The sequence below is a fragment of the Talpa occidentalis genome, unplaced genomic scaffold (assembly GCF_014898055.3).
Source record: "Talpa occidentalis isolate TD23 unplaced genomic scaffold, MPIMG_talOcc4v2.1 talOcc4.2, whole genome shotgun sequence".
Lineage (NCBI taxonomy): Eukaryota > Metazoa > Chordata > Mammalia > Eulipotyphla > Talpidae > Talpa > Talpa occidentalis.
This window is the reverse complement of record NW_023602073.1, coordinates 133,223,115-133,249,689: the sequence shown is the minus strand read 5'-3', so window position 1 is coordinate 133,249,689 and position 26,575 is coordinate 133,223,115. Positions and strand designations below refer to the sequence as shown.

Genomic DNA, 26,575 nt, shown 5'->3' with positions numbered 1-26,575 from the left:
GAGGCCAGCGGGGATCAAACAGGCACTGCAAAGGCTGCAGACGGCTACACAGCGCTGCGCTAAACTGCTTGCGCCACCAGGGAGGCCCCTAGAGGATTATTTCTTTAGTGAAATGCTTTTATCTCTGATAAAATATGAACACAATAAAGTTAATACTTCGTGATGTGGCTGTTTTCATGTTATATCACAAGGGTTTTTTTTGTAAGATTTACTTTATTTATATAAGAACTGGGGTACAGGCCGGATGCGCAGGAGGGTGAGTGGATTCACCAGAGACAAAGTGGGGAACAGAACAGGCAGATTGACTGAAGTGCACTGCTGACGGGAGCAGTGGGCGAGACAGGAGAGGTCTGCTGCGCCATGTGGGATTCTTGCCAACTGGCCGGGATCAAACCCGTGCTGCAGAGGCTGCGGACAGTTTCACGGTGCTGTGCTCAACCGCCTGCGCCACCAGGGAGGCCCATATCACAAGTTCTAACTCTGCCTTTGGCTGCCTCTCAGTTTATGGGGAAATAAGAGAATTTTATATTAAATGTATATATTAAATTTTTATATAGTATAAATAATATTAAAGAGAAATTAATATTTATTGAATAGATACATTTTATACTTCATTCAACAAGCATCTGAAGCATAATTTTTGTTATTATTCTCATTTTTATAGAGAAGGAAAGCATCCCTAGAAGACATATACATGGACAGCTTCATGACTTTCATATTTGAACAAACTCATGTAGCTGCCACTTAGATCAAGAAACAGAACTTGGGGACTCCCTGGTGGCGCAAGGGGTTAAGACCTATGAAGCTTCCACAGCCTCTGCAGCATTAGTTCAATCCCCCCAGCCGGCCAGGGAGCAACACACATGGAGCAGCAGACCTCTCCTGACTTGCCCGCTGCTCCCCTCAGCAGTGTACTTCGGTCAATCTGCCTGTTCTGTTCCCCACTTTGTCTCTGGTGAATCCTCTCACCCCCCACGCCTCTGGCTTATACCCCAGTTCTTATATGCACAAATAATAAATAAATCTTAAAAAGAAAAAGAACATGACCAGAATCCCAGGTATTACGTTGTATATGTGTAAAATTATGTACACACATGAATGTACATATGCATGTGTGTATATGTGTAACATTTACCCAGATTAAAATTGTGAACATTTCCAGCACCCTAAAGACTCCCCTTAAGCTCTATTCCAATCACTTCCTCTCAAAGATAACCACTATCCTGACTTCAATGGCAAAGATTTGTTTTGCTTGTTGGATACTCTATATAAATGGAATCATATACCTATACTCTTGAGTCCAACTTCTTTCCCTCACCTTTATCTTTGTAAAATTCATTCTTATTATTAACCTTAAGTTGTGGTTCATTAATCTAAGACTCAGAGACTGTAAACTGTCACTAAGGTCATAAAATTATTTGTCCAAAAGTACACAATTATAGTAAGCAGCAGAGTCAAGAATTCAACACAGGACCCATTTCAAAGCCCATGACCTTTTTTCTGCTACATTCTAGCAATGTTTTCCAGAGTAGCATTGCAAAATCATTCTAGATGCTACATGAGTGAATATTAAGTTGTGCTTTCATTTAAATGTGCATTAGGGGGGAAACTATCACATTAAGTCCATGATAGAAGTTCCTTTGTATAAATAGATACAATTCAAAAAATAAATACATGCCTACTCTCTGACTCAATAATTCTACTTCTATGTAAATACCCACCAAAAGACAAGCATAAGTTTAATCCTTAGTTGTCAAATTGTACACAGTCTAAATTTTCATCAACATTAAAATGTATAAATTATGGAATATTTATATACTGGAATGCTGCTTACTAATACTAAAAAAGAAACTATCATTACATTCAACACCATGGATGAATCTGTCAGATATTGTGATGAGCAAAGATGGCAGACACAAAACACTGTGTTCTATACAATTTTATTTTTATTAGGTCCCAGAACAGGTGAATCTAATTAATGGTGAGAGATGTCAAAACAGTGGTTACCTGGGGGCCATGAGAGTGCCTTCTGGAGATGAAAATATTCTATATCTTAATATGGGTAGTAATTGTGTGTGTGTGTATATATAAAAATTCATGGAGCTCTACAAATAAGACTGACGTACTTTGTCACATATTCCAGAAATAAAAGATAAAATTTTAATAAATAAATGTATTTCCATTTTTAAAAAGTGAATTTATTTAATCACAAATGCTAAATTAAGAGTAATTCCATGGGGCCTCCCTGGTGGCACAAGGGTTTAAGCACCTCACTATGAAGCAATCTGCAGCCTCTGCAGCACAAGTTCGATCCCCGGCTGGTCAGGAAGCAGCCCACATAGTGCAGCATAACTCTCCTGTCTCACCCGCTGCTCCCCTCAGCAGTATATTTCAGTCAATCTGCCTGTTCTGTTCCCCTCTCTGTCTCTGGTGAATCCTCTCACCCCCCACATCTCTGGCCTATACCCCAGCTCTTGTATGCATAAATAAATAAATCTTAAAAAAAAAAGAGTAATTCCAGTGTTCCATGAATATATAAGAACCAGGAAGTCAGGAGTCACTTCATAGACGATACTGGAGGAACAGTGCCCTACACCACGGCAGCCTGTCACAGCAGCAGTGCCCAAGGAGAGAGAGGGGAGACATACTCTTGTTTCCCAGAACAGTGGTCTGGGGGTAGTGGTATTGGCCTTGTAGGTGGGAGCTTATCAGGCCTGAAGTATCTCACTCCAGACCTCATGAAACACAATCTGCATTTTAACAAGATTGCCAGATGATTTTTATGCTCTGAATGGCAAATAGAAGCAGTGACAGAGACCACAATAAGGCTAGTTTCACAAGCATCTCCTTTATCTTCCTAACAGGATTGCAAACTTCTTGAGGACAATGTAAATAGTGATTAAGAGCTCAAACTCCACATTATGCTACTTCCAAACTAAGTAACCTTAGGAAGTGACTAGATTCCCTTAGCCTCAGAATATAAAGCAGGAAAAATAATAATAAAATAATACAGTAATATAAAACAGGAATAATATAAGAATGTCTATTAAATGGGGTGTTATAAAGATTAAATAGTGGGGCCTCCCTGGTGGCGCAGCAGGTTGAGCATAGCGCTAGAAGCTGTCCACAGCCTCTGCAGCATGGGTTCAATTCCTGGCAGGCCAGGGAGATACCCACATGGCACAGCAGATCTCTCCTGTCTCGCCCGCTGCTCCCCTCAGCAGTGTATTTCACTGAATCTGCCTGTTCTGCTCCCCACTCTGTCTCTGGTGACTTCTGTCACCCTCTCGTACTTCTGGCCTGTACCCCAGTTCTTGTATAAATAAAAATAAATCTTTAAAAAATATAAAAATTAAATTAGTGTATATAAAATGCTTTGAATATTGCAAAATATATAGTAAATGATTAATAAATGTCACTTATCACTAGGATATTCACCTGTGGTGTATGAAGTGAAGGACATTTGTTCATTCATTCAACAACTGCTTATTTGTGTACCTAATACCAGGTACCAGGTATTGTTTGAAGCACAGGGGGTTTCTGTTCTAGTGTGAAGGGTGGTGATTCTGCAGCAGATGAGAATGTTGAGACCCTTAAGAGAATGAATAAGTGAGATTTTCAGGGAAGTCTGAGTCCTGGGGTAGCTGGCATCACCAGGTACTGATTTCTCCTCCCAGATGGGCTGTGACCACTGTTAATAACAGCTATGCCAGGATCTTTTCACACTTTCCCTGGAGACAGCACCAACCAAAGAGAAAATGTAACACCTGCAAATCTCTTGCTTAAAAAAGTTTTTTAAAGAAATCCTTCTTGTTCTTTTGATATTTGTACTTCTATAAATAAATTTGGAAGAAATGTCTCCATTTGGATTTCAAATAAGGAAAAACCATGATGCAATGTCCATGTGTCTCTCCAGGGGAGATGACAACAGGCATCCTAATCCTCCCCCATCATTGGAATAGTTGCCCAGATGGGCAAAGCTACCATGTAGCTCCCTTTCTAGATGAGCTGCCCCTGCTCTGGGATTCCTGTCTCTCAAAGTTTGCCATTTTGGGCCAAGGGCTCAAAGCAATGCAGATTGTACCTGACTAGTTAGCACTTGATTTGATGGGGAACAAAAGGAAAAGAAACCCTTTCATAGTTCTCTCTCTCCTGGTGTTCTTTGTTTTGTTTTTGTCTTGCAGTATTTTAAAAGAAACCCAGAATTAAGCCCAAAATGGAGCATCATCTCAGCTTTTGGCAGAATCTAAAAGAGAGAATAGTCTTTAGGAGTCTTTTCCTTGTCTTTCTCTTTCTTCCTCTTCTTCTATTATATGTTTAACTGCATTAAAAGTCACTTTCCCCTGTGCAGCAAAGAAATACTTAGACCCATTCAGAAAAATCACTGTGGGCGATAAGCGTTTATTCTCAGTTTTTTTAATCCCTCCTTCCTCGTGTTGTCCCATTTAGATTTGGGTTGTTTTGAGCCTTGTAGACATCCTAACTCATCAAAAAATAGTCAGGCCTAGAAGAGAAATAATCTAGAAGGTTCTATATTCTTTACTAATTCAAGATCTAAGATTCTGAACTAAAATCCTATGTTCAAGTAGCGCCCAATGTCAGCCTCTTTGAATTACAGAGATTGATACTTTCAACCTACTTGGGTCAAGTTGGAATTTCCCACATGCCAGCCACCATGACCAATTTTTAGAAACCCAGCACTACAGAGGCACTTGCTTCCTAAGCCCCTGGCTTACCAACTTCTTGACAGCTCCTTTTCCCTTCTGCCTGACACTGATTTATCAACATCCTTTGCAATAAACTCTTGCTGAATCATGACAATTGCATTTTCAAGTATTTGACAATAGAAGTAAGTGACATTAAGACTCTTCCTATTATCTAGTAATTTTCATGGGGATTTTACTTTCCTTGATATTACAAACATACAAGTAGCTACCCTTGGTTAAATATTTTATCATGCCATTTGTCAGGACATTGTATAACAAGCTTTCTGGGCCATAGTCCATTTAAGGAAGGAAAATGACCCCAAGAGCCACAAATAGTCTCCTATTTTTCAGTACAAGAAAAAACTGAGTGAAAAAAATAAACGATCACTCTATAATCACAATGTGTAGATTGCATGTGTACGTCTACTCTGGCAATAAAATATGGATAATTAATACCTCAAAGTCCAGTTTTAGGGAAAACTGTAAGCCAAAAATACTATTACCCTTACACATGTATGACAACTTACAAATAATGATGTTAAATTCACAGCTAGTCAGTAAGTAGCCAGAATGTAGTAATTGGAACACTGGTGACACACCATTAACTGTTCCCAAATACACCCCTTCCAAAAAGTGTGGGAATTCCACTCATCATCTGTGCCTATAGAACACAGCTTTAGAACAACCGACCTATCAGTAAGCTGTCAGATTAGGTGCTTTTTCTGTTGTGATAGAACAATAATTTTAGTTTACAATAGCTAAGTTTGAGAACCCTTACTTTCTCAGTAGGTTACTAGCAACTGCTCTTAGCCCTAAGTAAAATGAAACTCACTGTTCCAATGCACCTAAGTAATATTTGGCATATTTAGATCAGGTCGGGGCTCTGCAATAGGTCCCATTCATGGTCTTACCCTACAATATGGAAACTTTCCTTTAAGCCATTTGCTGCCCCATTTCCTTCTAATAGATATATCTTTTCCATATCCACTATATAAACGCCCCTTTCTTAATTCTCTCTCTACTCTAGTCTTTAGCATTCTGTCTCTCTCAGCCCAGAGTTTAAAATCTCTTCAAACTTAAAGAACCTCCAGCCTTTGTCCAAATCTAAAATCCCCTACTCTTGTTCTATTATTACTTTGGGAATATTCTATTCAACTGCAGTCTCATCAGTCAGACCTGTTTATTGGGGAAATGCTTATGGACCATAACTCCCTGGGAAGCAACACTGGTCCTCTCTCCTCCTGCATATATGGGGCCCTGCTCCCCAATATGCACAGACCTAAGACTAGTTTGCTCTGGATTCATTCCAAAGCATTTCAATTTTGGCGCAGTCTTAGAAAGGCTCACTTTCATTCCTCTAATTATGAAACATATTCTAAAATCCCAGCAATAAAATGAACTGGTTGTTATTTCATAAAATGTAGGAACCATGTGTTATCTTTCTGTAAGAAAGTACTCATTTATCATCTGAATGCTCTATAATAAAAGTTGCCAAAACACTGATTTTAAAAATCTATAGCACGCTGCCAAATCAAAGAACTGTAACTGCCAACCCATCTTCTTATTTTAAGCTGTAAGTGACTGTGATACATGCACATACTTCTGCTAATCAGAAAAACCACCACCTTTTCTGCTAAATTCATTCTCCCATCCACCCATGCCTTCATTCATCCAGTCATTCAGCAACTACTTATTAAGTCCTTGTTTTGTATCAGTACTGCTCTAGCTACTGGAGAGTCATCAGTGAACAAAAAGACAAAGTGTCAATAGAATGGACAAAGGTATGATGAGTTATGAGAGGTGAAGAGTCAACCATCAAACAAAAATTTACCAAAAAATAACACTATAGTTTGCAGATGTGCCTTTGGGTTTAGTCCTATGACTTTGAGTCACCGTTGTTTCCTCCCCTTGAAGTCTGATGCAATTCAAGCTTGACTGTGACCATCTCCTCTGCTTGCCTTCAGGCATCCTTGATGCCCAGGTTGTTTTCAGTACGGTGTGAAACAAGTAATTGTAACAGTTACAACCCTCCAAAACAGTGTCCCGGTGAAGACAATAGCAACAACTCACATTTATTGAGTATTTACTGTATCAGGTATTGAAACCTGATAATACTAAGAGTTGGATATTTTTATCATTTCCCTCATTTTACTACTGAGGAAAGACAATATTTGCCCTTACCCCAAGCCACGGGTCTAGCTCTTTGACTTACTCAGTGCCTCCTGGCTGCACTGGTAGGGTCCTTAATTCTGTGGTTGACTCCAGCTCCACACTTTCTTCCACGATCTCGGGTTGTTGATACAGTACCCTGTGCCTCCCTCTACAGTCAGTTATCAACAAACTCCTTCTCTGTTAAATTACAACATCAACACACAAATATTGAATATAGGTGTACACTGTTTACCATTGTAATCAAAGAGTGCATTCCACAAAGTAAATTTGGCACCAATTTAAGGAGACACATAATTGTTATTGAATCCCATGACAATTAGATAAGTTGTTTCAATATTCTGTAATCAGCTCCTAAATAATTGTATTGTCTTCAATTACCATTTTTTTTAACTTTGCAACATTTACCATTTCCTGATATAATAGTCTGATTTCTTCTCCTGCCTGTTCTCCTGTTTTGTTTTCTTTTATCAGAACATACTCACAAGAAATAAAATATGATGAGACTAGACTGATCCCCTGTTGGCCTAAATCCCACATTCCCAGAAACAAGATCTTTCTGGACTTTTCCTGGCATGCCACACCAACTTCCTCATCTCTGCCTGGCTTCAGCGAGAGTAAAACTCAGACAAAACTGGGCTTGCAAGGACTGCAAATGCATCTGTGGTGGGGGATCACCATGACCCTGACCTCCAACACAGGTAACAACAAAGTACAACTGAAAATGAACTCTGGATTTCCTGCATTTGAGATCGGCAAGTCATTGATCAAAAAGAGTAGAGAAAACAGTTCAGGAATTTCAAAGGGAAAAATTGTCCAGCTATATATGATGAATCAGTCAACTTTTTAATATTCTCTTACCCATGAATGTGTTCTTATCTGCAGAAAATAAATGAAGAAAGTCACAAATTCACAAGGCGAAAGAATGTATGAGGAGACAATACCTGGTGAACAACATCAATAATCTTTTGAAGGTCAGAAAACAGATAGAAAAATGATAATAGACTTGAGAGAGCCGTCACCTAAGCACCTATGGACAAGGATACCAGCAGAAATAGAGCCAATTCACCCCTACAAAGGCCCAGAAAGATCAGAACAAATCATTCCAGGGAATCCTTAGGGCAGGAATGAGATGTGAGACTGAAATTAGAGAGACTAATTGGTTGGTTGGTTGTATGCTAAGCTGATGGACATTCTCCAGGCCCTATCTCCTAATCCATACAATGACCTTTCACGCTCCCTACACAGAGATGAAGGAAGGTCTCTGGGACAATGTAAAGGTAGTTCTATACCAGAGAACCCCAGGCGTGGGAAACAGCAAGGGTGATGAGCAGAGCTGAAAACAGAGACATAAATAAAGTTTGCTGATTGAAGAGAGCCCCAGCCTTTTGCACTACTCTGCTTCCAGAATGCCAGAAACCATGAGGTACACCCCAGTGGCAAATGGCTGAGTTCTTCTCAGGAGGAACTAAATGACTTTGGGGGTGGGGAAGCTTGAAAAAGTTGATGTCTGGGATTTTTCACAATGAAAAGCTGATTACCATCTAGGAAAATTCATTATTTGGCAAAAAATTGTCCACCAATATAGAATCTCCTATCAATTTGTAAGTGAGTAACTCACTATTCAATACTTAAAGTAAGCCAAAAATCTCTAGGTGTTTATGGGAATACTATAGCAAAACATTAAAATGATACAAATAGGAAAAGGCCTGCAGTTGCAAAAGACAATACAGAAAATAGAAGGAAACATTGGTGGAACCATAATTAATATCCTCAGAGAGATGAGGCGAGAATAAATGTTATTTTTTAACAAATGTATTGGAAATGAAAATAAAAATAAAAATGTAACTGCTAAGTTTAAACATTAAAGCAAAACTGATCTCTTAGAAAGGAGAAAAAAAGGGGAAAATAGGAAGGAAACATTTTAAAATATTTAGAGAATTAATTTAGAAGTATCCCATTCAGCTAAAAAAAAAAAGTTCACAAAAATACAGAGGAAGGGCCTCCTTGGTGGCACAAGGGGTTAAGACGCAGCACTATGAAGCTGTCCATAGCCTCTGCAGCATAAGTTCAATCCCCGGTCTGGGAGCTACCCACATGGTGCAACAGACCTCTCCTGACTCTCCCGCTGCTCCCCTCACCAGTGTATTTCAGTCGATCTGCCGGTTCTGTTTCCCTCTCTGTCTCTGGTGAATCCTCTCGCCCTCCATCCCTATGGCTTGTACCCCAGTTCTTGTATACATAAATAAATCTTTAAAAAAATACAGAGGAATTGAGGGGAAATTATTTTTAAAATGATAGCACAAGGAATCTTCCCAAAATTAAAGAACAGAAGTTTCCATGTTGAAATATTCATCCCAATGTCCAGAATAAAAGCCAAACTTTTTTTCTGTACCAAGGCACAACATGGCAAAACTTTGGACCAGGGATGAAATATCCTAAAAGTTTCCACAACACAAAAGTCACAAAAAGGAATTAAAATGTCACCTGGCTTCTCAACAACTGTACTGGAAGCTACTTGACAACCTAACTGATGCTTCTTTTCTATCTTACTTGGAGCTTCTCTTGGTCAGAGAAGAGAGAAATATTTCTATCACTTCATCCTTCTCCAAGGAACCAAGTCACCCCTATGAGTTGTTGGCAGCTATTTTTTGACCAAAAAGAAAATCAGACTTAAATTGAAATAAATGAAACTGCTATTACGGAAGGCAGAAAGCAGAAGCAGGGGGGGAAATCCAGTATCTTGTTGATAGCATTGAGTTACTTGATCAGTCCATCCCTGAAGTCCAACCTCCCACTAAACTTTCCATATCGTTTGCCAAGTAATTTGCTCTATGACCGCTGTGATTTAGCCTCCTAAGTTACTAGCATTATTTCCACTATATTCCACTTGCTGAAGCAGTCACTAGCCTGCCCCGATTCTAGGGTAAGAAATATAGAATTCCCACTGACTCAGAGAAATGAAATTAGTGAGCTTGGAAATGAGGCTCAAATATCAACACTCCTGATATAAAACCTGTGCTTATTATACCACAAAATCATTCTTAATTTATGGGCAAAGCACCCCTAAGGAGTTATTTCAAGTTAAGAAAACCATATGTGCACCAAGCATTTCTATGGATAAAGGATGTGCCTTCTACACATAAATAAATGCTTTATCTTTGAAGTGCCAATGCTGTTCTTATGATTTAAAAAATGTACTCATTTCAAATCTTTGAAGTCATAGTAGCTTTTTGTATTTTGTATTTTTTGTAATTTGTATCTTGTATTATATATTTTCTTAATCTTGGATACTAAAAGTACAACTACATGTGGAGGAATGATTTTTTGTGTTTAAAAGGGGTGGTCATAGAGGCCTCCCTGGTGGCACAAGGGGTTGAGCAGAGCACTGTGACGCTATCCGCAGCCTCTGCAGCTCAAGTTCAATTCCCTGCTGGCCACGGAGCTACACATGGTGCAGCAGATCTCTCCTGTCTCACCTGCTGCTCCCCTCAGCAGTGTATTTCAGTCAGTCTGCCTGTCCTGTTCCCCACTCTGTCTCTGATGGATCCTCTCAACAACAACACCACCCTGCACCTCTGGCCTACACCCCAGTTCTTGTATGCATAAATAAATCTTAAAAAAAATAAATAAAAGGGGTGGTCGTAACCACCAAACTGAAAGTTACTGACTTCATATTCTACCACAAATCTCAGAATTCTCTGAGGAATGCCATCAGACTAACTGCCAGACCCACAGGTAGGTCCAAGGCAGCTCAGTTCTAGGCTTTGCAGCTACCACTGATTGACCCAAGGTGGACAGCTGACCCAATCAATCTCTAAACTGGCCAACGACCAGTGGAATGGCCTGCCACAAAAATTTCTGTCATCTAGAGAAAGGGTGAGCTATTTAAGGTTCTTTTTATTAAGCACTTTAATTCACTCAGCCAGCCAGCCAGCCAGCCAGCCAGCCAGCCAGTCAGCCTAGGAAATAGTTAGCAGCAACTGACAGTAATAAGTCAATGTAATGTAGTAACAAATGGAAGCTGAAGTAGATACTAGAAAATAGAGAAAAGATGGAGAATGAGGAAGCTATTGGAAGCAGGAGAAGCAAATAGAAAAATGTGGATCCTTAAACACAGCTGACTGGTGTTAAAGGGAGAGCTCCCTTGTGGGGAGGAACAATTCTTCCCCAGGGCTGCTGGGGGTGGGAGTCAGGGAGAGGGGGTGGGAATCAGCCCTGGAGGAGCTTCCCCATTGTAGGTAAGGAAAAATGTCAGGCTTTTCTGCCCTCCCGCCATCAGGATAGATGATGGATCCTTGCGGTCCTGAATGCATGCCTGATGGTGGGCACCTGGAGTAGGGTGTGGGCATAGGTAGATAGGATTCACCTGGGCTAAGACTGTGCTTTTAAGGGCGGCATCACGGGGACGCCAGCAGAAGCCAAAGAGAAGCCGAGAGAGAAGCAAGAGAAGCAGAAGCTGAGACAAGGCCGGAGAGCCCAGATATAATGAAGACTTGCTGGAGGCTGGGAGGCCTGCCAGCCTCCTGGCCCCTCAGCACCCTTACCTGCTGTGTACCTGGTAATTAAAGAAAAAGACCTGCAAAACCACTGAGGGCTCTGACTCCTCCTTCACCCAGTCTGCATGGGATCAGAAAACCTGCACCATGTCCGTTCCTGAACCTATACCCATGGACAGGCCTGGCCAACTGAATCAGAATCTTGTGCATCTATTTATTGAGAAAGCTAGAAAAGCCATTTCAACACTCTCTGGTCAGGAGACCCTCATCTCCAGAACTGGCTTGGATTTCAGTGAGCTTACCTTTTCTTCCTAATTACCCTGTGAGTTAATCCCCTTTACTAGATAAGCTCTCCATTCCTTCTAACCAAAAGTGTCCTCACTAAGAGAACTACAGAAAAAAATTTAAGATGAGTAGGGGCAGGAAGGACACTGTGATCCAGCAGACCAGGTAAAGAAAGTACATGGCAGGTAGGGGTGCTGGGGGGCTGGGAGGCTAGCAGTCCTCCCAGCCCCCAGCAAGTCTTCACTCTTTCTGGGCTCTCCGGCCTTCTCTGGTGGCCATTTCTTCTCTTGTGTTCTTCTGTTCTCGTGGTACTCTCTGCTTCTTTCTCTGCTTCTATGCTTCTGCTTCTCTTACGCTGGCATCCCCGCAACACCGCCCCTAAAAGCCCAGTCTTAGCTCAGGTGAATCCCATCTTCATATACATATGTCCACGCCCTCCTACTCCAGGTGCCGGCCATCAGGCATGCATTCGGGACCACAGGGTTCCGTCATCTATCCTAGTGGCAGGAGGGCAGAACAGCCTGATACTTTTTACCTTACCCTACAAGAAGCCTTTGGTTGAGGCTGTTAGAGAGAAACAATAGCTGTAAAGGAGGGGTTTTCATATGGAATCATCTTCCAGGAAAACATGGTCAGTTCTGATTTGTCATCACAAATAGTTACTGTGGAGCTAGTTTTCTTTGAAGTATTATTTATATCTTTTGTTAAGGAAGAGGAAACTCCAGAATAATCTGACTATACATAAATTAAAGATACATGCTTTTCTCATGAATCTTTCTAGATATATGAGGCCATAAATTAATGAGTCCAATACTGCCTGCCACAAAGAAAGGCAGACTTGTATTTTTGTAGTCACATGTTTGTATTTCATCTCTCAGTCCATAGGCCTTTTTCTCCTTATTGTCTGGAAACATAGGAGGCAGTGTAGACACCAGGGAAATTTAGGATGTTCAACTATGTAATTAGTGCTCCATGGAGACAAATTCCTCAAATCAACATCTTTTTACTTATTTTGAAATTGTGTCCCCAGGACATAAAGGGGTACTTGGATTTTCTATGATGGGAACATAAGGAAATTTTGAGTATGCAAAAGAGGTCAATTTAATCAATTTTTCAATGATCAGTCATTCACTGTGAAGATAAGCTTAATTATAGATTGTTCTACATAATCTCAATATACAAAATGGCACTGTTAAGGAACCTAAAACATATGATGAAGACATAGTATTGTTCACTAAAAGAACTACAGAAAAAAACATTTTAAGGAAACTTTGGTAGAAGCTGCTAGATATTAGGACATATACTTAGAATTGTTCCAACCTTTTCCAGCTTTAGCTCTCAAAACTCCTCTTTCCTCTTACCTGACATGACTTGTTTTCTCTACCTTTGTTGACAGTGACAAAACTACCAGCAAAATGCTTCTTTATCATTCTAAAACTTCAAGACAAATTTTATCCCAGGTTCCCTGACCTGGAACAATTCATCATTTTTGCATCTGTCCCTCTAACATTTACCTGAGTCTTTTCCTGTATTTAATGTATATTCTACAAATTGTTTGCTTCTCTTCAATGACTGGAATCAAATTTTATTTATTCTTATTTTGCTCTATATTGATTTTCCCAAATGCCTAGCACACTAACTTGAATGAACTAGATGCTGTACATTTTTATTGCATGAATACTCGTTTTTGTCTAATTGTTCATAATTTCTAATTCCCATTCACCTATATAAGCCAATGGCACTCATTACTGAGAAGATTAATCGAAATGTAGCATAAGCCCATGAGAGATTATTTTCATATGGATCTGGCACAAAAGAAGTCAAATTTATAATTTGAATTTTTCAGGCCAAGATCTAAATAAAAGAGAACTATCCATATACAAAGTCATTGCAAAGGAATTTGCCATCTTGAAACTAAAGGAAAACACATAAAACTGAACAGTGAATGTCAGAGGTAGATAGATGTACTATTCTGCCATTTTTCTCCCTAATAACTAATGACATGGTTGCACTTCTTCTGGAAGATATTTATTAAATTCGAAATGAGTTTGAAACTTTGAAACTTCATAAATTCTAAATGAGTTTGAAACTTTGATAACTCACCATGAAGGCACTAAATAAATAGTGACAAGTTGAATAAATATTTCAATTTACTTCTGTAGATTTTTAAAAATCTCCAATTACATGAGGTCAGCTTCTTCTCAAAAAAAAATCTATCAGACATGAGATTTCCAAATTGTTTTCCTCTAAAAATTGCTTTAATTTCTCAGTTCAGGTTTTCACAAAAACTGTAGATTATATGTCTTTGGTGTTTTCAAAGCACCTGATCATTAAAATTTCAATGTAAATAATGGAGGCAGGATTACCCCTAACTATACATATCAAATTTGAGATGGAAATCAGTCTTGAACCATAATTCTCAAGCTTCTGTCTAATACTCCTGAGCTTTCACCTAAGTCCCAAATGAAATCTTCCCCTGATCACTACCCACTTCCATTCTGAAAACCCTAAGTTCACCACCATGGAACAACTCTCCCTAAACTAGTCTTCCTGCTCCATTCAATTTCCCTGTCTGTTATTGCATTATTCTCAGTCATTGGAGATACATATGGTGCCTACTTTTGCACATTCCTTCTCAATTATCTTTTCCTGACAAGGATGATTGGATTCATCTTTCAAAAGTTCTACCATAAGAAAATTTTTGCACACAATACAAGTGATAAGGGACTAACTGATCACAAAAATCTACAAAGAGCTCATACTACTCAACAAAAACAAAGTAAACAATCCAGTCAAAAAATGGGCAGAAGAGCTAAAAAGACACTTTTCCAAAGAGGAAATGCAAATGGCCAACAGGTATATGAAAAAAAATGCTCAACATCACTTATAATCAGGGAAATGCAAATCAAAACCACGCCAAGATACTACCTTACACCAGTGAGAATGGCACACATTCAAAAAGTAAGAAACAATTGTTGGCGAGGATGTGGAGAAAAAGGAAGTCTCCTACACTGCTGGTGGGAATGCAAATTGGTCCAACCACTATGGAAAGCTGTGTGGAGGTTCCTCAAACTACTAAAAATGGAGCTTCCATATGACTCAGCAAAAAGATACCTCCACCCCTATGTTTATTGCAGCACTATTTACAATAGGTAAGATATGGAAACAGGGCCTCCCTGGTGGCGCAGCGGTTGAGCGCTGGGTTGTGAAGCTGCCTGCGGCCTCTGCAGCGCTGGTTCTATCCCTGGCTGCTCCCTGGCCACCGGAAGAGGGTCCCACATGGCGCACAGACCTCTCCTGCTGCCCGCTGCTCCCCTCAGCAGTGTACTTTGGTCCTTCTGCCTGCTCTGCTCCCCGCTCTGGCTCTGGTGAATTCTCTCACCCTCCCACGCTTCTGACTGTATAAATAAAACAAACAAACAAACAAATAAATAAATAAAACATGCCTCTAAAAAAAAAAAAAGATATGGAAACAACCCAAATGCCCAAAAATAGATGACTAGAATAAGAAGATGTGATCTATATTATCACAATAGAATATTATTCAGCGATCAAAAAAGACAAACTCATGTCATTTGCAGCAAGATGCATGGAGCTAGAAGGGATCATATTCAGTGAAATAAGCAAGAAGGAAAAGGAAAAATATAGAATGCTTTCACTTATCCGAGGACTGTAGAGGGTCCAAATAAGGGATCAGGGAAAAAAATAACAGTAATAATAAAAACTTGCAGGCAACCATAAATAAGAGACATTCTGTGAGGGAGAGGGAGGAAAAAGGATCCAAACAGGGGAGAGAAGAGCACACAGGGCTATGGTGAAAGTTCATAGGTGAACTGGTGGTGGGAATTTTACAGGGAATACAGTGATATAAAAGATATAAATAAAAAATGAAATAAAATAAAAACGTCTCCCATATCTATAGAGAATCTATGTTGTTCTATGTTTTCAGCACCCTTTCCTTTAGAGGACGCTCCTTCTAATCAAAATGAGGCTTTGATCCCACACCATCCCCACTTGGAAACAAACATGTGACCCAGATTGTCAATTCATTGTATCTCATCTCACTGACAAGGGGGTCACTTCATGTTACAAATTGGGTCAAAGTTCTGTTCTTAGAATTTGTAACTAGATATAGTGAATTCTCTTCACTATGGTTGCTAATTTAAGAGTATCTGAATTTGCAACTAACAGCAGGCATCTTTCCAGCTATTTAAGAAAACCCATTTAGAGTAGAAAATTTGAGATTGAACCAGAGAAGGCTTTAGAGCCAATATGGGAAGGTAGAGAATTTTGACAAGGCAGTTTGAGTCCTGGTGCCAGCTGGACCTGAAGTCCATCTCACCGCCGTATTTGCCATTTAAATGAATCAAATATCAAAATCTCAAGCAAATTTCTAGTTAGGTGACTTAAGCAAACTACTTAACTTTTCTGTGCCTCTCTTTCCTCATCTATAAAATGGACGATAATATTAATACCTCACAGGTTATGTGAAGATGAACATAAATGTTCAATAGATGTTAGCAATGAATTATGCTGTTTAATCTAGTTTGAACTGGGGTCATGTTACAATAGAAAGGGTACTAATGACAGAGCTTAATATCCTTTAAAAAATGTTCTAAGAAAGTGAAATTTTTAGGTTATGTTTTTTGGTGTGTCCCCAAACCCAGTGTTCAGTTCACAATAGGCTTGAAAGTTAATGTTTTTTATAGGGTCCAACTATAAAACTAATCATCTCTACTTTTAAAATTCTATAGTTTTAAGAGAATTTATCTTTAAATTAGGCTAACTTTTACTGCAATTACCTACCCTTGATGCAAAAACTCAATTCTGAGAGACACATAAATACGTAAATAAGAAAATAAAGCAATATTAAGACAGTTATATACTTTTATTACATAAACATTTAATATTCCAGGGGAACTGGTCTTTAGTTTGCTTCTTGCTTTCGTGGAATGTCAATAATCTGTAGAAGAATGATTAATGAAGCAAACATTTCCCACCCCACTATAAAAACCACATTGCCTACATTTTCCAACCAGAATCCTGAGAAAAATAATAGGTCTTATTTATTTTACAGTGTAATACGTAAATTTTTAAGATACAAAAGAGGACAGAATTCTAAAATACGAGCCTCCTTTTGTTTACAAAGTCCTATAAAAATACATTAAGTATGCTCCTGTGTTTGTCCTTTGACTTCATATTCCAGTTTACCAGAAACAAAAAATAATGACAAAGATATGCAAACCACATTAATCTTGCAGCAATACAATGTCAACGTCATCATGAACGCCTTGCAAAAGTAGCTCTCCTTGGTATGTGACGATCTTCCTTCGTTTTGCAGCTTTGAGAGTTCCAACCAATGCTTCAAAGAGGTTGGCACATTTGTCATCTCGGAAGAGAACCCCAAATTTCACGCTTAACTTTCCATCAGCATCTAATGTGAAAAAAATACAATGTTAACAAATGCAAAGTATGTTTCTTGCCTATGAATGGCAAATTTAACATAATTTTTAATAAATATGTAACAACCATTTAACCATGATGACAATTCAACAGATAATATTCATTGTCAATGTAACCACTTCCCAGATCCAAAAAGTGATGGAATCAAAACAATGTGTTCTCCAAATTTTTAGGCCAAATTGTTTCTCATATGGATGAGTGCAAGATTCCTTCCTAACCCCCCTTTCTCTAATTTTAGCCCCTAATACCTCTTCCACAATGATGTGAGGAGTGACAGGAATATAGAAGAAACTTTGTAAGATGAAAACCTGATTGTTTTTCTTCCACTTGAGTCATTCAGTGGCTTCCTATCACCTTTGAAATAAAGTTAAGTCGATGGCCTTAGATGACTCTTCATCCTCTGCCCCAACACAAAGATCTCCCCTTCTCTCCTGACTTACTGTTTCAGGCACCCTTTGAATCCAGTCATAATGAATGACTTGCTATTGCCCAAAATGACGTTAGGGATCCTGTCCTGGTAATTCTACCCATATTGAGCCTTCGGCCAGTATCCCATAGACCCCTTTCCTTGCTAAATTCTTTTTTTCAAGAATGAACTCAATGTCAACTTCCCTGAGAAGTCTTCAATCATTTCTTCAGGCGAGTTAATAGCTGTTACAAAATAGATTATATATCTAGCAAAGCACTTACTATCAATTACAATAATAATAATTAACACTTATTGACTCCATGCTATGCTGTAGAACTGTTCAATGCATTTCATAGTCATTAAAACTCAATCCTCATTTCATCAAAGACACAATTGATTGCAAGAAGAAACATTATTTTATGTTCCAATTAAGCTACCAATTTAGCTACAGTATGGCATGTATGTAAGTATGTCATGTGTGTAATTTTAGAGATTTTAAAATATGGGGGAGGGGAAAAGGTCTTCGAACCACTATAATAGAATAATTGGTTTACAAATAAGGAAACCAAGGTGCAAAAAAGTTTAGTAATATACCAAAGGCCACACAGCAAACATGCAGAAAAGCTGAGAATCATTCCCAGAGATACTGACTCCAGAGCCCATGCTCTTAACCACTTTCAAATACATATTTCCAGTTTACTTGTCCTACTCCCCTCTCTCTAAAGCGACCCACAGGGTCTAAGAAGGAATTTTGTTTAATGTCACATTTTTAGCACTTGACCACAAAGACTCAAGAAATATTTTTGAAAGAAAGAATTTAAAACCCTAAATAATTTTTATCTACTTCATCTTCTACTGGATTATAAATGAAGTGTTTTAAAGAATTTTATTTTAAAAGAAACATAAAATTAAATTCATCTGTCTCCAACTTCAGCTAATGTACCATATTTAAATCAGTCTCGATATGATTAATCTAAATCATAACTTAGGTTAGTCAAAATTATTCCAGATACAACTTAAATAATTAACCATAACATGTCAGTAGATCACATAACTCCATAGCTGCTTTCCAATGCTGTGAGTCATCTATCACCACGTACAGGTAAATCAAAAAGGCCTACAGATGCTGCAATATTCAAAATATTTTCATCTTTATATAAGATAATACAATTCCTTTGTAGTCTTCTACTTTGTAAAGTTGGTAACTTTGAGGTGCAGCTTCAATTTGCCCTAGTAGAATAATAACACCATTCTAGGTGTAGGGTAAATGGTTTTCAGGCTTTTCTGCCCTCCCACCATTAGGATTCCCCTGCCTGATGGGGCACCTGCAGTTGTTACATTGTTGTTATTTACTTCTGTGGGCCATGGGAAGAGTATTAAGATAGTCACCAAGAGTACAGAAGCAGAAGCAGAAGAGTTAGGAAAGAGGAGGAGAGAAAGGCCAGAGAAGCCCAGAGTGAAGACTTGCTGGGGGCTTGGAGGCCTACCCCCAACCTGGCCCCCCCGGCACCCCTGCCTGCCGTGTACCTGTTTGCCACACTACATGTAAAGCTCAATAAAAGCCTGAGAAAGCCACTGAAGGCTCCAGGACTCTCCTTTACCAGGTCTGCTCAGATCATAGATACCCTGCTCTGTGCCTTCCTGCCCTACCCTAGTGTTGTAGAAATTTAAATGCAATTGAATCAGACCAATAAACACTAAACTGACATGGAGAAAGATCTAAGAGAGAACATCCTACAAATCTTGGGAAAGACAGCTTTAAAACCTTTAACAGTTGATACAGTATCACTTCTCCCATCAGTAATATGACCTCGCAGAGCTTAGGAGAAATTGGGAATGAAGAGGCAAGGAACACGAGTAGAAACATCACTATCAAATACAAAACTCACCAAACTTCTATCAAGTGGTTATGGTGAAAGGGTGGCATAAAAATAGGGTTAAGAGAGACTGTTCATTTGCTATATTGGAGAATTAATGAATTACATTCTCCACTGTCTCCTGGGTGCTCTCCACAAACAGCCCAAATTCAGTTCATGCATTTCCTCCCAAGCTGAACTTTCATATACATCAAGTCCTACCTGAGAGTCAATGCTTCATCGAGTGCCCCCAGGTGAATTCAGTGAAAGAAAGAATTTAAATCTCTAATCTTTATCCACTTCATCTGCTTCTACTGGGTTAAAAATGAAGTGTTTTAAAGAATTTTATTTTAAAAGAAACAAATTTAAATTCATCCATCTCCAACTGCAGCTAATATATCATATTTATTAGTGTTCTATATAATAACCTACTTCCCTGGGGCCATACTGAATTGAACGGCATCAGGGATTCATTCCCAGAGAACCTAATTCTTTACCACTCAGCACACCTTTTTTTCCTGATAATTGCTGCATGAGTTTTTCCCACTGAGCAGGAATATCCTTGAGAAAAAGCAACATACCTATGCCATTTGTACTTACACAGAGCTTGGCACATGCAGGTATTCAGCAAACGATAATTGACCATAAAATTAAAAGCACTTGTTGTTGAGGCCACATAAACTTTTATATACCTAGTTTACCTTTTCTTTGTATATTTCAATAAAGATGACTCAGGTTTGGTGTAGAAATAAAGTAAATACAGAAGGCCCAAAAAGGCATGAGGAAAATAATGGTCCCCAAAGATAGTCATGTACTATTCCCCAGAACCCATTAATATGAGAACTTACCCGGCAAGAGGAAAACTTTGTAGATATGTTAAATTGGGACCATGAAATAAGATTATCCTGGACTATTTGGGTGAGTCCAATGTCATGATTAAAATGGAATAGGGAAGCAGAAGAGGTCAGAGTGATGTGTTATGTGGACTTGACCAGATGTTGACAGCCTTAAAGATGGAAAAAGGGAGCCATGAGCCAAAGAATATGGGTACCTTTAGAGACTAGGAAACAGAACTCCTCTAGAGCACCCACAAAGAAATGCACCCTGCCAATGCCAGCAACACCCTTATCAGACTTTCTGTGGTCTGACTATGTTCTCCCACCTCTAAATTCATATGTTGAAATACTAACCCCCAATGTGATGGTATTGTAAGTGGGGCTTTGGGTGCTAAAGCTAGATGCTTGGGTGCTAAAGTCATAAGAGTAGAACCCTCATGGATGGGATGAGGTCTCCAAAGAGATCCTAAGCCCCTGCCACCATGTAAAGACACAGGAGAAATCTGTGACTTGGAAGAGGGCTGTCACACCACCGGGCTGGCACCCTGATCTCTGACTTTCAGCCTCCAGAATGATAAGCAATAAATTTCTGCTCTTTACAAGCCACCTAGTCTGTGGTGTGTTGCTATACCATCCTGAACAGATCACAACAGACATAACGTGAAGATATAAGTGTGTTGTTTTATGTTACTAAGTTTGTGTGCTCGGTCACAGCAGCAAAAGAAAATTAATACAGGGGGGCATTTTATATCAATGGCTTAATGGAATTTTCAATGTATGTCTTATTATTTCAAACAACAGATCCTAAGCAGATAGAGTTATATGTTATAATGACAAGACGACTCTCAAGAGCTATTTTTTAAAGATGCTTTTCACTTATAAGTTGTAATCTTTAAACTTTGAGTTCCATTAATCTAGTGGCTTAATATGTCTATTGCTCTTACAATTTTCAAAATGCTCCCCAAACTTTTGCATGTCTTACTTGCAATGTACCAAATACCTAAAGCTACAAATACAACAGTTACTTTCATTTCAGCTTAGGAAAAGGACATTAACACAACCAATTTTACATGTCACTAATTTCACAATAGCTGCTTACATGCTGCTAAAGAAAAAACAGACTTTAAAAAACCCCACCTAAAGAATGGTTTATTTTAGTTATCACCTGGGACTGGGGGCCGAGCTGCCATAACTGCTCCCTGAAAACCTGGGTGATGCCTTCCCAAGCCTCTTCCATAAAGCTTGTCCCTGCCCTCTCTTAATTAAATACTGTATCTGCCTTAGAAAACTTACTTTTTGTACCCAGCCGGTGAATTTCCTCCACTAAGAGGTTAACCTCGTGATCCACATTCATTGCTGCCTGAAGAAGGAATAAAAGTCAGTATTATTAACATTTCTACATTTCCCCCCATATCTTGCCAAATCCAAGGTCGCTTTTTTGTTCATGTAAGATTTGTCACTATTAACTTGTCATATTCCTCTTCTGAAAAATACACATGCAACATACATGGCACAGGTGTATCTCTCTTTCCCCCCAATCTGTATAACTCCTTCTCTGGGCTGAACCCACTCTTTCTCTATAGCAAAGGAGCAGGCCACGACTAACAGGAGCTGAGACTTACGTAGGCTCCTGAGGTCCTCCACGGACTGGGCTCTGCATTCCAGCTCCCACCACTCTTCCTTCCCTGAACGCTTGGCTGAAGCTACCTGGGGCTTCTATTTACTCCATACCTTCTTTTTCTTCTTTCATCTACATCCTTCACACATACTGTTTCTTCAACCCAGACTACAGCTATTTCTCTTGCTTGGGGCCAATTCCCACAAGTCTAGTCCCAGCTTAGAGACAACTTCCTCCAGGAAGCCTCCCTTGAGACCCCGGTGGAGTTGCGCGCCCCCAAAGATGTCCCCATAGCATCGTGGCCCTCTTCATTTCACTGCACTGGAATGAGCAGTCCCTCAACTTTCCCCACCAGGCATGAGCTCCTCTCAGCAGGAATCTACTGCAGGTAATGGCCACTGCTGAATCACATCCAACACCAAGAGAGCAGTTCAGTAAGTACTGGTTTCATGAACTAAATAAAGAAGCAAAGGCACGAGAGGGGAAGGAGTTATCCTGTGGGAGCTGGCACCACACAGCTGCAGATTCAAGTGAGGAAGAGAGAGGAGCTCTGGGAGAAGGAGGCTCAGAGACAAACGGGAGGTTTGTCCTGTTTGTAGGTAAAGTCAAAGGAGATAAACACCAGCTAGAAATGAGAACGATAAGAAAGAGGTGGAGGAGAAGAAGCTCTGCCATATGGGGTCATAGGAGAAAAGGAAGAAGCGTTCCCCTGAGAAGGGGAATTTACAGTGAGAACAACACAAGTGTCAAGAGTATGAGCAAATGGGCAGAATATGCATCAGTTCTGTCTGTTTTCAAATTGAAATTTTTCCAAGTCAAATGAGGGACTAAAAATGTGGGGTGCATGTATGGTTTGCTTTGCGGGGACAGTTTGGAAGAAACCATTTGATCCTCACAGATTATAACTAATTCTGGGTAACTTTTAAAAGCAAGAATGACATTAATATTATAATGATATTGATTGGGAACCCAGGCTTTCTACCAGCTAATAATTAAAAGCACCACCACCATCTGTTACAGTATTAATGTGAATATTATAATTAAGAAGCTCAGTAGCAATAAAAAGTAACATCATAGGTCAATAGTTTTACATAAAACCCCACTCATATCTATAACACTGTAATAGAGATGTACTCTAAGAGAAATGCTAAAAAAACTGAAGTTTATTCAGGGGCCACAGCCACCATGTGGAAGGTCTGCAAGACGCACCATGGGGGTAAGGAAAGGGTAAAACCCTGGTGATACCAGTTGGAGGACAGCTGCCATTCTGACATACCCAGCACCCATTCTCCATTCTGAAATCAGCAGTCTAATTTTTGTCTAGATAGAGTCTTTCCTTCTTTACTCTACATCCATGTATCTTGGGTGCAGCCCTGCCCTAGATTCTAGTTGTGGTGCAAGGCCTGAATGGTTGGTGTGGGGCATAAGGCAGGGGACCCATCTGGTGCAATGAGATTCAGCCCAGTGACTTTGCCAGAACAGTTAGAAAAAGGACACTCTCCTCCTACCAGGTTCTAAGAAGTAAGTTGACAGTTCCTGATGTAAATAGCAACCATGTGGGAAGAGCCTGCCAGGGATCAAGGGATCACAAATTCCAGCCACACAACAATGAGTGAGTCTGAACCCTGGGCTTCCCAGTTATATGACCCAATCAATCTGCCCTCTGACTGGTTTTATTGAGTTTCTGTCACTTGTATGCTAAAAAAATCTTGACTCACAAAGTTAGCCCAGAGGAAACCTGCCACTTTTTTTTTAATAATTAAAGATCATTATATATACCTATGAGAAGTCTTGTTTTGTGTTGTTGTATTTGGTAAAATGGATAGATGTAACAGAAAGATAGATTTGGATAAGAAAATAATTTCTCTGACAATCAACTTTACACCCTGTTACTAGAAGCTTTAATGCAAGAGGTAATATGGATTTATGAGGACTGATGAGAACTGTCCAGCCCTCACTGGACAGAAAGGAGAATGAAATGTCAAAGGGGATTAGAGTCCTCCCCTACTCTCCCCTACCCCAGAAGCACACTTTGGAGGTAGTTCTCATTTAATAATGAGACACAAACAGGAAATCCCACGATTATGTACACTGTGAATACCTGCATGCACTAAATAGAATAGCGATTTGTATGAAATATCCTATGCTGAATGCTTACTCAAGCAGAACACTTACAAAGCAAGAAAGGCTTCCTGTCTGGATGCCTACAAGTAGGAAAATAACAGGTTTAGAAACTATTGTAGTCTACACCATTCGGATTATTTATTTATTTAGGACAGAGGGAAAATACGTATGGTTACACAATCTTTGGAAGGCCCATGTCATTTTAGAAGAACAGATGTCTGGGACTACAGTGTGCAAAAATGAGCAAGATGACTGATTAAAGACACAAGCACAGCATGTCTGGGATGAAGAAAGAGCTAATGCAGGGAGGCTCAAAGGAAAGTGATGGCAGACCTAGCTGGGCCCTCCAAGTGGAACGGAATCTAATTAGGCATTGCCAGTGGGAATCACAAAACAAGCCTAATGTCTTGTGCTGAAATGCTCCACCATCCCAGATATTTATATTTAAGGACTCTGTTATAGGTGTTTTGTTTGTTTATTTGTTTTATAAGTTCGGAGGTATTACATGGAGATTTTCTACGGCCAAGAAATTAAGCCTACTGCAATGAAGACTTGGGGAACTAGGAGACAACTTGACATACTAGGGCTGGCCTGGTTTTCCAGCCCTCCATCGCGGACCAGCAGCTGGGGAGGGCTGAAGGGTGACTGGGGTTCCTTCCTGCCTCTTCCTGGGCGCGCGCACAGTCCATATTTGGTCATCCCGGTTCCAAGTTCGGGCGCTAGCCCATCCAAGGTCCCCAGACCCTGACTCCCGCAGGCCATCACAGGTTCACAAATGGCACCGGTGCAGAGATGGGGAATGCGGCTCGGCGTTCCTGGGTGACACTGCGGACCCCCGGGAGGCCTCCCCGGGCAGGCCCGTGTCCAGGAAGCCTTTGTTTCCGCAACTCCCGCGCTCCGGGAGCGAAGAAAGAGCAAGCACCCAAATCAGGCAATGAAAAAGCACCCCGCCTGGGGCTCCACGAGCCCCCACTGTCCCCTCTCTACCTCCCCCACCCCAGCCTCTACACACAATCTGGGGCGCACGCAGCCGCACCCACCGCCGGCGCAACCAAATCAGCCGTACTGCGGCCCCCCAATTCCCCAGGGGAGAAGCTCCCCTTACCCACAGTCCTTCGCCGTCCAGCTCTGCGGAACTGGCTCCCAAGCCACCGCCAAGTGCAAAGGGAACACGTTGCACGGCAGTAAAAATCGATATTTCTGCTCGCTTCCCAGTCCGCCCCCGGCCGGTGAACCATCACGTGAGCTGATTGCGGAAGTCGGCTGGAGGGGTGGGGGGTAGGGGGTGCCCACCCAGTCACCCCACGCCTTGTCATCGTTGCCCCATTCCCCTTCTAACCCCGCACCTTAGCCCCCTCTGGCCCGGCTCTCCCCCCTCGGCCCACGATCCCCAGCGCTGCTTCGCCTGCACCGAAGCCCAGGTCATCGCCAAGAATGGCCTCTGCTTCCCAGGGCTCACCTCTCCGCCTCCTCCTCTTTTCCAAAGGACTGGTGCAGCGCGGGTCCCAAGCCGCTTATCGTCTGCAGCCACTGGGGAGGAAGAGGCTGAGGAAGGAAGTGGCTGAGGCAAAGAGAAAGGCTGGCGAGGGGGAGGGAGAGGGAGGGGCAGGGTGGGGGCAAAGGAAGAGTTTCAGCGCACTGGAAAGGGGCCGCCCACACTCCCAGGGACAAGCCTCTGAGCGAGAAACCCGGGAAAGGAGACGCCCGAGAAGGGGCAGACTCCAGGCAGCTGGCGGGGTGTCTGCGGCTTCTAGGAACAGGGCCCCAGAGCTGGGATTAGCGCAACCTTCCCTCCGTGCCACTCAGGGCAAAGATGCCCAGCCCCCGCGCGCGCCCCGGGACCTGATTTCCTGCCAGGAGCTCTCTTCTAAGCGCTTCTCTTCCTCAGAAGAACGTGACATTGGCTCACTGTGCCAAAGAGCAGGAGTAAGACAGCAGGATTGTCGGATTTGCAAAACAAAATGCATTCTTGAAAACCAGTATGTTCTATTGCAAAGTAATCTTACTTAGACAATGCTAGTTCTACATCCTGGGTCAACATAGGTCTTCCCCCGTCTTCGTTGACTTTTTCCTATATTTAGCTGTATCATTCAATCAATTTATTCATACTCCCTGTATTTTAGCCATGTTTTAGCGTGCATGCGTGTGTGTGTGTGTGTGTGTGTGTGTGTGTTAAGAGAGAGCTCCTTGCTGTCTTGCTATACCTGGAGTCCATTTGGAAGGGACACAGGTGCTGTTGAGAGAAGTGACCAGAAGTATTCCTAGGCAGAGTTTACACAAATAGCCCTCATCCCCCACGCCCTCTACAGGCTGGGTTCAGAGTGAGCATATGACCCAAGGGACACAATCCATAAAGTGGTCACCTTTCTCCCAGGTGACTTGGAACACACAACTCTCATAGAATGGAGTCTCTGATTAATAGGTAAGTCAATCAGATTCTCCCTTGGAAATAAAAAAGGAGAAAACAGATAATGAGACTGTTAGGGGGAAAAAGGATGTCCCAAAGCAAATTCCATATAGGCTTTGTGGACTCCACCCCCACCCCAGGCCAAAGCCAAAGACACTGGGAACTCCAAATCCCATCACCACCAAAGGGAAGGTGGCTGGGAC

General features: G+C 40.9%; 1 protein-coding gene across 2 annotated transcripts; it reads right to left on the bottom strand.

Annotated features, from left to right (window-relative positions):
* Positions 1-16,530: 16,530 nt before the first annotated feature.
* On the bottom strand, positions 16,531-25,613 carry ABRACL (ABRA C-terminal like). Of its 2 annotated transcripts, none has more exons than XM_037520484.2 (3): positions 25,425-25,613; positions 21,517-21,583; positions 16,531-17,093 (listed from the first exon to the last, which is right to left on the bottom strand). In XM_037520484.2, exons 2-3 carry the CDS (start codon positions 21,575-21,577, stop codon positions 16,909-16,911), a joined length of 246 nt encoding a protein of 81 aa, XP_037376381.1. In that variant the 5' UTR covers positions 21,578-21,583; positions 25,425-25,613; the 3' UTR covers positions 16,531-16,908. The 2 variants fall into 2 exon arrangements, with proteins under 2 accessions (XP_037376381.1, XP_037376382.1); XM_037520485.2 differs by lacking the exon at positions 25,425-25,613 and adding an exon at positions 25,071-25,206.
* Between the last annotated feature and the right edge of the window lie 962 nt (positions 25,614-26,575).